The following is an 11,506-nucleotide window of genomic DNA, read 5'->3' as shown; positions in this document are numbered from 1 at the left end:
GCACTGCAACAGAGATGTGGCCGTGCTCAGTTATACCAATCGCATCAAAACTTGTGCAGAAGCACAGGAGTTTTGAAATGATTCATCCTGGTCTCATTATTTTGTCAAAAAATGGTGGCATTCACAGAGGGAATCGCACACTTTATATCCACTGTTATGGCTGTTGCCATTTTGGCATTTCACTACACGAAAATGAGGAAGTACAAGTCTTCCGCGTGTTTCCACACCGTCACTAATCGTGACAAAAAGCAAACCGAGAATAATTGGATTGTGCAACGCCAATGAACTGAACTTGCCCGACAACCTACCCGGGTGGAACATTCTATCAATCGTGACATTTTGCTTGCCGTGAATGTGTTGTGATGCAACAGTTACATGTGGGAAATGAAAGACAAAACGTGAAATAGGAGGGGGGGGGGGGGATTTCTAATGTATTGAAATTCAGGGTGTTTGCAAAATAGGAAGCTGTTTTGTTTCAAAGGAGAAGTAAGACACCAAAAAATGTAGACGGGGTAAAAATAAGGATTTATTTACATCAAGTAGAGAAAATTATAGTCTTATTTTTCCCTCCAGTGTCTCAATGTGATACAAGCAAAAAAAAAAAAAAAAAGGGGAATGAACTCAAGCGAACATCTGTAGAATAAAAGTGCATGCACCGGTATGTGCAATCGCATGAGAGTGGCGGGGGAGCAGAAAACTTCAATCACAAGCGTAAACATATAAACATCTTTAGTTATTGTATGCGATTCCATTTAGCAGCTACAACGAATGCAGTGTGACATTCTCCCCCTCTTAAACCTAAAACGGCATTCACGCCATCACCCGTCGTTCAAAAGGTGTCGACCAAATGTCTCGAGGTTCATTAAACCTCGGCTTTGCATTTCCGCCAAACCGCGGAACGGAGAAAGGGAAACCAGTCGGGTTACTTCTCATCGATGACAGCCATGGGATTATCATAAGCGGCGTCTTCCAAGTAATCGACATTTTTCCTGCGCATCTCCGCCGGGGGTCTTGGAGGAGGATTTTGCGGGGGGTTCTTAATGCTCGGAGCGGCCCTCCTGACTTCCACTCTTGGGAGAATGGGTTCCCAGTGTTCTCCATGGATGGCCGCCTTAAAAAGCGAGAAATAAGCACAAAAATTAAATCAGGAACCAAACGATCATGTCAAGATTCAAAGTAAAATCCATCTTTTGTAACATGTACAACACTTGCATGTGAATTTTTTTTTAAAAAAAAGCAGCACCACCACAAAGCCTTTAGAAATTTGTTGGCACGTGACACAAGTGAAATGACGCAGCCACATCTCTTGCTGGTCAGATTTCAGATATGTTGAAATCCTCTGCTGAAGTACGATGCCCCAAGAGCAGAACCACTGATGAAACAATCTCTTCCTTGTAACCGTTTCCAGCAACTTCCTGCACGGGTCGAATAACGTCAAAAACCACCGACGCAATGTTCCGCTTACCGAGAGGTAGATGAGGCTGGCGATACCGAGGCAGACGCATCCTAGAACAGTAGCGAGCATAAACCCGGCAGGAACACAAAGCCTGAGAAACAGACGGAAGTCTTCGTTCGGTAAGTCGAGGCAACGATACAATGGCGAGGTACACGATCGGGAGGAATGCTGCCCGGCAAAGGAAAGCGGCCGCAATTTCCAACTCACGCAGCGTGTAAAAAGGCCCTGACGTAGTAGTTCCTGGTCAGGGGCCCAAAAGCTTTCACGCACACAGTGAAACAGTACTGCCCCCTGAGAACAGAAAAACAGGAGACAATGAGTATCACCCGATGACTTCATCATATGACCATTTTTTTCTTAATTTTTAACAAGACTTGACGCGATGGCGTCGCTTACTTTCGCTCCACCCCGGTGCCCTTTGCCCTTCTGCTTCTCGGGTACTCCAGCAGACATACGAACACCCCGGCGGCGCTGCGCAGTTCTGTCAAGGCTTTCTTATCGGACAGGTTTGCCAACATGTATAACTACACAGAAATTAAGCATCTTAAAAAGACACAGCTCAAACTAAATGGAATGATTCTGAGAATGAGATGAAAATGTTGCTGTCATTTCTTTGAACCAGTAATAGTAATATTTTAGCGCATTTCTACAGTAGCAGATGTTTGTATCATTTAATACATTTTTAATGTTGGCGTTTTACAGCAGGATTAATTCATTAATGAGTTGTAATTTTGTAACACCGCGATAAAAAAGTTAAACACGCTTCCCTAACCCCAAGTGCTCATTTTCACAACGCAACAGCTTGAGTGAAAAATGCTTAATAAGATAATAGATAGTTAATAACAATGTAAAAGATACATAGCATAGGCAGCAAACTGCCACCCTCTGAACAGGCCGGCCACCCCCACAATGCCTCCAGTCAGAAGAACTGCAAGAAGGAAGTAGGAAGACACACAAATAATTCAAAGACAATTGTTCACTTTAAAAAGACTAAACAAAACTGACAAACAATGACTTCAATTGAAAAAAAAAAAGTGAAGAAATGGGATTCTTATTTAAAATTGTTGCATTAATGCCAGTTAAGTAGGCTTTGTTTATTTGCAAAAAAAAAAAAAAAAAAAATGTGCAAGCCAAGAGCTACAGCAAAATAAGTGGAGACTCATATCTTTATGAGTTGACAAATATCAAATGAAAAACACCATAAAGGTAGTTCAACTCACTGAGTCCAGCAGCCAGAGCCTGCTCGTTTGCCCACATAGCCCACTCGATCTTCCCCATGTTGGCCTCGGTGCGCTCGCAAGGAGGAAATGTTTACGTGAAATGTGAGGCAGCATGAGAAAAAGGAAGGTTCCAGCCTACCTGAGTCCTGCCCCCTTCCGCGTCATTTCCACTGCAACAAAGCCTCACGTCAAACATTCCTCGCTGATGATTCTCTTCAATCACCGTGAAAATATTTCATTGGCATACTTGAAATAAAGTGAATTTTTATGAAAACATTTGATCATAGATTATGTCCTCCTTCCAACAAAAACACAAAATCATGTCTGTAAAATGCTTTTTGGGCCAGTGGTAATAAACATTTTTTATGTTTTTTTTTAGCTATATATATATATATATATATATATATATATATATATATATATATATATACCTGTGTATTTTCAATGATGTCCCCATGTATTGGCAATTTAAATGTAAAGAAATTGAAATTCATCTTCATTAATATTTATTATAATAATAACAATAATATATTTATATAATTTATAAAACTAATATATTTATATGATTTATAACAGTAATATATTTTACTATATTATAATATTTATAACAATATCATATTTATTATATTTTAAAATTAATGCAATAGTGTTTTCAATTTACTTTTCATTTTACTGTGTCAATATTACATTCCACCCTCTTAGTCTGTAGAGGTTTTGCCCGCTGAAGAAAAAAAAACATCTGACATCACTCTTTTGAAGGGAATTCAAACTTGTGGTATTGAAGAAATTCCACCAGCAATACATTTGTAAGATATGTATTTTTATTTTATTTATCTATTTTTAACTACTGTACATCATTTGTCCTCAGTATATATTTATTTTATAGGCATGGACATTTATATAGACATTTGTTTTCGTGAACATAGAAAACATGATTTTCTCTGAGAGAGCAGAGTAGTATTCTAATGTAATCGATGTGATATAATTCGTTATCATGATTATGAATCAGGGTTGAGCAGTACAAGTCCATAAGAAGGAAAAAAAACAATGTGACTGCTAAAGCGTGACACGACCTCAAAGTTGTCATCTGGCAATGACAAAACATGATATTATGCATTATATAATATATAATATTAGGGACCGTTTTTATGTTTTACGCCGTTGTCCGTTTCCGGATGACATCGAACAATGTTCTTGGGTAATCCATTGGGTCCGAGGAGGTGCTGTGTGGGATCCTTCACAACGCAGGGACCCGGGCCAGGCTTTGGAACAAGAGAAACAAATTATATAGTACAAGAAAAGGTCAGAGGGAGTAGTACACAGGAATAGATTATCCATCCATCCATCCATCCATCCATCCATTTTGCTAGCCGCTTATCCTCACGAGGGTCGTGGGAGTGCTGGAGTCGATCCCAGCTGTCACCGGGCAGGAGGCGGGGTAGACCCTGTACTGGTTGCCAGCCAATCGCAGGGCACATAGAGACAAAAACAGCTGCACTCACAATCACACCTTGGGGCAATTTAGAGTGTCCAATTAATGTTGCATGTTTTTGGGATGTGGGAGGAAACCGGAGTGCCCGGAGAAAACTCACGCAGACACGGGGAGAACATGCAAACTCCACACAGAGAAGGCCGGGATTGAACCCGGGACCTCGGAACTGTGAGGCCAACGCTTTCCAGCTGCCCCACCGTGCCGTCAGGAACAGTTTCAATATTTTAAAATGTAACATCACAAACCCAAGTAAAAGATAGTCATAACTTGCAAGGTTAATTAGTTTTGGTGGGTTATGTTGACAAACTGGAAAAAATACATACCATATATTAATTAGTATTTTATATCATATATAATATGAATTAAAATGTACTTGAACGTATGCTTTGTTTGCAAATGACTACCCAAATTTAAATATGCAAGTGTTTATCCAACTAAATGTATGGCAGGAATGAGCCCAGAGGTGTTTGAATACATATTTATGTACGGCATACCTTGGTGCTAATAATATAGCTAATTCCTCGAGGCATGGGCTCCAAACCAATTGCTCGTTTTAACTCCTCGGAAAGACTTGCATGAGGAACTGGAAGCCCTTTTATAAACCTACACAAAAGGAAAATTAGATTTGAGGACAGACTTCAAACAGGCTAAAATTAACTTCCATCATTTTCCTGAACTTTAACAGCCAAAAAAAAATCATTTAATAGCGATATGAAAATGAGAATTTTCAACTTACTCTCCTCCGTTGGTTTCTGGCGGGAAGAAATGTTGGACTGCTTGAATAAACTCGGGAATGTGTTGCTGTAAAGCGAATATCACAGCATTGGGTCCTGCATCAAATGTGTAGGCTACCTGACAAGGAAAACAGGGTATCACATACAAAGTTCACATTTTCCCCAGAGAATTTGGAAACCACACATTTCATATTTTCATTGCATTTTTCCAGAAATACAGCTGCACAGAACACGCAACTACAAATATACAGTATTTGTAAACGCCTGCCATTTAAATTAGATTTGTGTTACTTTGATTGCATCATATCCAACACACTGCATATTAAAAGCAATGACGAATTATTGTGCTGTTAAAACAACGCCATGACTTGTGCAGCGCTACGGCGTTTCTCTGGAAGAGGACGACTCCGTGGTGTGGCTCACCCTTGTCTCCCCGTGGTGACGGTTGTATCGATGCACCAGGTTGATGACCTGATGAGATACGCCGTTGAGGTAGAATATAGGCGGGTACGTGTCCAGGCAGGTGGCGTGAAACTGGTTGCTGTCCTTCATGGTGAGTTCGGCGAACGCAGGGAAGTCTTTTCCGCGCACCGCTTTAATCATCTCAACCATGCGCCCCGGGACAACAGACTCGGCTCGATGCTAAAAAGAAAAAAAAAAGACACGTTTTGGAGTTATTTAATCTTGTTTGAGAAACATACACTCACTTCTTCTTTTAAACGTTAAGTTATCATTTCCACCAAGTGTGGGTTCAGTTTAGCCAGTATAGGTTAGAGGTTGAATGACTAAAGACCTTTTTTTTTTGTCATCGAATCGAATTTGATAAAAATTGAGTTGAAGTCGATTATCTGTGTCCTCTTTGATATTTTGTCATCGCAGTACATCGTTCACCAACCTTTTTATGTGTCATAGACTTCATTCCACGTACAGATATATTTCCATGGACTGCATAGAAACACCCATCCACCCATTTTCTTTGCCGCTTATCCTCACGAGGTTCGTGGGGAGTGCTGGAGCCTATCCCAGCTGTCAACGGACAGGAGGCGGGGTACACCCTGAACTGGTTGCCAGCCAATCGCAGGGCACATAGAGACAAACAGCCGCACTCACAATCACACTTAGGGGCAATTTAGAGTGTCCAATTAATGTTGCGTGTTTTTGGGATGTGGGAGGAAACTGGAGTGCCCGGAGAAAACCCACACAGGCACGGGGAGGACATGCAAACTCCACACAGGTGTGGCCGGGATCGAACCCGCATACAACCTGCGTAAACTACAAAAAAAATAATATACATAACAACATATTATAACATACCGAAGCAAATTATATGTCAAAATAACAGAGGGAAAAAACAAGTTTTTCAATGATTTTTACTGTAGATCTCCATCATGATAATATCTGAAGTTAATGTCTAATTATCAAAGTCTATTTAGTGGGAAAAAAAACATACATTTTCAGAATACGTATGATTTGTGATATACGGCCACATACGTAAGATTCACCACAAAATCCGTATGAACTATGGCTAAACCGACAGGTATGAACCTGGATCCTCAGAACTGCGAGGCCGATGCTTTACCAGCTGAGCCACCGTACCTGGAAAAAAATAACCAAAATGATTGAAAATACACCTGATCATTAAACTGAATGCAATTGGTGTAATTAGAGGGAGCCCTGCCTTGCGCATGTTTTTCTTCAACTAGTCAACGGGCCTTATCTTGCGATTCATAGCAGGCTTTTATTGTATTTGAGGATAAACTTGCATAGTTAGCAGGAAACTGTAATACCGGTCTCATTTTTGGGAAAATATTATAAGTTTGCAGCATAAAAGTGACACAAGAGTCATTTTAAGTGTGGCAGCGCTGGTGGCATGATATCGTTCAACTTCCGTGACGAAGCAGCCAATTGATAGCTGTGCACTACTGGACATAACATTTTGGCAACAAATTTGTTCCGCTGGTATCACCCTTTTAAAACTAGGGGTGATCAGAATAGCCTAAACGAGCTCATCTCATCCAGAGCCATCTGATTTTCATATTCCCAGACCTGCACAGATGTATGATGACTCGAGAGAGCATTATAGTCCCAAAGAGGTACCACAGGTTGTTGCACATTTTTTTCCACTCAAATGATTCGTTCATCTTATAAAGTTGCTCAATCACCATCTCCTTTCCTTTCCCACATTCACACCTTTTTTTTTCTTTTGCGCACAGATGGAGTACCGCATCCAAGTGAAGCCTTCACTATATGGTGAAAATCAAGCTTAAAGGTCAAGTGTCATGAATTGGATGATTTTTTTGTCTGTTATTAATGAAAAAACAGCAGCCGGTATGCACCCATCCGTTTTTTCACCACAAAACTTGACGTCCATGGCTTTTTGTAACTCCCGCCATGAAAATCCTCTTAAGGGATTTGTTTGAGAAGAAGCAGGAACTGACGTACATGACAGGACCGCCCTCAAGTGGACTCGTTTGTTTCTATTAGTTTTACCGGCGGGAAGGTAGCTAGTTGTTCCTTCGTGCTAGCCAAAATGCCGGCTTGTTGCATTGCTGGATATTGCTCGAAAACTCGGGAGGATGGACTTACCCTTCATAAGTTTGCAAGAGACCCAGTTCTTCGTGAAAAATGGATTGGACGGGTGCAAAAGACGAGAGCTTCGTGGGTTCCAAATGACAGGTAGGTGTGTATACAGCTACTAAAAAAAAAATCGTTTGGGGCGGACCACGCAATTCGTCTCATAATGTGACAAAAGATTCGCGTACGTATGACAGGGGTGCTAAATGTGTCGATGTGCACGTCGGACGGCTTCCGCATCGGTCTCGCCCGCGAAGGCTGCCGCGTCCGCCGGTCACGGCTTCGGCTGGGGTGGCTCATCTTCGGCGCCGAGCCAGGCCGTTTTACGGTGTTGTCATCGCTTGCGGCTGAGTATGCTACATACGGTGGTACAGTCATACTGTCGGGGAGTCTGTTATTAGTTACAAGTGATCGACATGTAATCTAAATATGGCTCGAAACGATAGGATAATATTGCCCCGGACACTTAACTCGATTGTGAAATGTTGTCTTCTTCGAAAAGAGCTTCCGTGCCTGAAGGGGCGTGTCCCGCAGAAGGGGCCACAGCGTGTTTTCAATGGCGACTGTCCGGGGTGATGTCACGGACAGTAAATGCAACCAATATGGCGATCACTTGGATGTCAATGACACTTCCGCAACTTTGCGCATGGATAATATATCATAATGATTTTTTCGTGTAGACATTGAAGTGAATAATGTTATATGCATTTTTCATTTCACTGTCTATTTTAGAATGTTTATAGGGATGACACTTGACCTTTAAGTGCTGTACAGAAAAAAATGGGTGTGCTCTGAGAGATTAAAAATAATACCTTTAAAAGACAGCTTGTTTGTACACTAGTTTCCATGCCAGAGGTGCTGCCCACGTGTTTCCGCTCAGCACTGGCCTGCGAAAGAAGCAGATCCAATTATAATTAACTTGCGTAACTTGTATTGTTGCCCAGTTGTCATTTAAAGTCTCTCCCTTCTTCCACCTAACGCAAACTAGTCCGACATACATACCACAAGCACAAGTATTCTCAGCTCAGGCCAGTGAGTCTCTGGCTCCACCTGCTGGGCGAGACTATCCTTGCCGTCACCCTGATGTCCCATGATCCACTGCACAAATCCCCCGTACATACTTCTGCATGCACTGCCCGAGCCCTGACGAGCCACTCCGGACAATTCCCCTTCTACTCCAAACGCTTGAGCCAGTGTGTAAACTGGAAAAAAAAAAAAAAAAAATAGGGGAGGAAACACTGCGTAAGAAGCATTCAATATCATTTAATATTTAATGCAACAGGGCAACCCACCTAAACAAGCAAATCCTGCTGCGGAGGAAGCAAGTCCGGCAGCAGTTGGGAAATTGTTGATGGAACAGATGTGAGCTTTATGAGTTAAACTAGTCGAATCCAAACCCAGGTCATCATCATTTCGTCTTTTTCTCGCGAGACGTCGAACTAAATTTATGATACATACAGAGAAGAATCCGTCATTCTATTATTGTATCCTTGAATTATAAGGGTAAGTAATTTTTAAAACTCATACTCTCTCTCAGGCACGATTGCAGTCTTGGATGGCTGATATCCTCCTCCTTCCCGTTGAGCCATAGTCGATCTTCTAGAAAAGACTTGCTGGTGGTCACGGTTGTGGTTGTTTTCAGCTGAACAAGGAAAACACGCTTGCTTACCAAATGTACGAATAATGTTGCCACCGTCTAAACTTTGTTAACAGCATTGCTACGTACATTATTACGTGATTATGTTTTATGATAAAGCTTGATTAATTTCCAAGTTTTCAGAGAAGCCCAGTGAGCTCAATGATATTTAAAGTGTTAAAGCGCTAATGATTCTGGATGGACTAAAACAGCGGTTCAGCTTTCCGTGTTCCCGCTAGTTTGAAAACCACTAGTCTAAGAAATGTTTTAAGCACTGCGTATATGAAAATGTACTTTTACATATACATGTTTTTGGAGACACTGGTAACTGGGTGTGTGAGATACAAGAATAAGTCATTTACTGTATGTTAATTGTATTTTTTTAAAAAGCAGTAATTAAATACACATTTTAAGATGTTTTGGCATTTTTGGAAATTATTTACTCCCATTAGTTACTTGGTTTCATCAGTACATTATAATTAATACGATCTAAAAGATGTATTTAAAGGTCAAGTGTCATGAAATTGAGGATTTTTAGTATGTTATTAATGAAAAAAACAGCAGCCGGTATGGACCCATCCATTTTTTCGCCACAAAACACAACTTTGACGTATACGGCTTTTTGTAACTCCCGTCATGAAAATCCTCTCGAGGGATTTGTTTTCGCCAAGAGCAAGGAAGTGACGTTGGAGGCAGTACCGCGCTCAAGCGCACTCGTTTGTTTCTATTAGTTTTACCTGCGGCAAGATAGCTCGTTGTTCCTTCGTGCTAGCCAAAACGCCGGCTCGTTGCATTGCTGGATATTGCTCGAACACTCGGGAGGATGGATTTACCCTTCATAAGTTTCCGATAGACCCGGTTAGTCGTGAAAAATGGATTGCACAGGTGCAAAGGACGAGAGCTTCATGGGGTCCAGATGACAGGTAGGTGTCCATCTCTCATAACGTAAAGATTCGCGTACGTATGACAGGGGTGCTAAATGTGTTGATGTGCACGTCGGACAGCTTCCGCATTGTGCCTCGCAGTCGAGCACGGCTTCAGCCGGACTGCCTCATACATACTGTCTGGGACTCTGTTGTTAGTTAGAAGTGATCCGCATATCATCTGAATATGGCTCGAAACAATAGCGTAATATTTCCCCGGAAACGTCACTCGATTGCGAGGGCCACAGCGTGTTTTCAATAGCGAATGTCCGGGGTGACGTCATGGACAGTAGATGCAGCTAATATGGCGACCACTTGGATGTCGAATGACAATTCCGCAACTTTGCGCATGGATGACGCACTCTCCACTCATATTTATTTTTTCGTATAAACATTAAAGTGAATAATGTATCTTTCATTTCAATATCTATTTTACAATGTTTATAGGGATGACACTTGACCTTTATAAAACTACAATCAAGATAATATTGCTTTGTAAATCTGCATCTCTCACATAGGTGGATAGCGTACTAATCAAGTTCTCAGTATGATACAGTGCCATTCTACAGCACTGCAAATTACAACAATAATAATAAATACATGTGTACATGAATATTTCTCTGAAAGACAGAGATGAAAAATGAATGTCTTTGTAAAGTCCGATTTCTGGCATGAGAACTTTTTCTGACAGTGCACGTATAACTAATGATGTTTACTGCAGCTTTGCAGCTCACAATTTGCCAACAATGAAATATGCTTTTAAAAATACCTGATCTTGATGAAGTGTTACGCTCAGCGATGAATTTATGGGTAGAATTAAGTCTTCATCTCTCTTTCCCCCTAAAAACACAATTTGAAAAAAAAAATGCTGAAACAATATTAGTGCAATACAACTGAAGTTGATTGTAAAGCTTAAGTGGAAAAAACTAAAATAATAATTTGAAGGCTCCACAAACAAGCCAGCATGATCATTTCTAATGTAACAGGAAGCCAAAGTAATACTTACAGTATTTAATGACCGCTATATTCACAGGCGCAGTACACGTGTATGTCTTCTCCATGATTTCCTCCGGCATGTTTCTATTTTTGTACTTCAACACCGGTAATGTTCGTGCTTAACTCGGTGAATCTCTTCTGGAGTTCAGTAGCAACGTTAGCTAACATGACTGACAACACTATTCTTTGAGCCACTAATGTCTTGCTCGGGATTGGCTCGTGCTGAACACGTGAATGAGCGTAAAACCAATCAGGGTTACTCTCTTGAGTCAACAGTCTTGAGTAGCCAATGAGCGATTGTCTGACCACAGTAGTGCGGGGATATGTGTGTGGGGAAGGGGGGCGGGGCCATCAGACCATCCCACTTATTATCATTTCTGTTCTTACTATTACGGTGAAATAATTCTAGAATTTAAATGGCATCACAGCATGTACACTGGAATTGGAACAAGTACCAAAACGCCTGTATAACTAC

The 11,506-nt window shown here is 41.1% G+C and overlaps 2 protein-coding genes across 2 annotated transcripts; both read right to left on the bottom strand.

Annotated features, from left to right (window-relative positions):
* Window positions 1–512: 512 nt before the first annotated feature.
* Window positions 513–2,800, bottom strand: LOC133497785 (cytochrome b-245 light chain). Its single transcript, XM_061813951.1, has 6 exons — window positions 2,677–2,800; window positions 2,315–2,384; window positions 1,853–1,927; window positions 1,664–1,747; window positions 1,466–1,547; window positions 513–1,111 (listed from the first exon to the last, which is right to left on the bottom strand). The coding sequence occupies exons 1-6, from the start codon at window positions 2,732–2,734 to the stop codon at window positions 923–925; spliced, it is 558 nt and encodes a 185-aa protein (XP_061669935.1). The 5' UTR covers window positions 2,735–2,800; the 3' UTR covers window positions 513–922.
* Window positions 2,801–3,518: 718 nt separating this feature from the next.
* On the bottom strand, window positions 3,519–11,245 carry mvda (mevalonate (diphospho) decarboxylase a). Its single transcript, XM_061815273.1, has 10 exons — window positions 11,042–11,245; window positions 10,805–10,875; window positions 9,004–9,118; window positions 8,769–8,915; window positions 8,479–8,678; window positions 8,289–8,363; window positions 5,326–5,544; window positions 4,905–5,020; window positions 4,663–4,771; window positions 3,519–3,938 (listed from the first exon to the last, which is right to left on the bottom strand). The coding sequence occupies exons 1-10, from the start codon at window positions 11,109–11,111 to the stop codon at window positions 3,810–3,812; spliced, it is 1,251 nt and encodes a 416-aa protein (XP_061671257.1). The 5' UTR covers window positions 11,112–11,245; the 3' UTR covers window positions 3,519–3,809.
* Between the last annotated feature and the right edge of the window lie 261 nt (window positions 11,246–11,506).

The sequence above is a fragment of the Syngnathoides biaculeatus genome, chromosome 3 (assembly GCF_019802595.1).
Source record: "Syngnathoides biaculeatus isolate LvHL_M chromosome 3, ASM1980259v1, whole genome shotgun sequence".
In the NCBI taxonomy this organism is placed as follows: domain Eukaryota; kingdom Metazoa; phylum Chordata; class Actinopteri; order Syngnathiformes; family Syngnathidae; genus Syngnathoides; species Syngnathoides biaculeatus.
The sequence above is the reverse complement of the archived record's forward strand: the minus strand, read 5'-3'. Positions and strand labels throughout refer to the sequence as shown.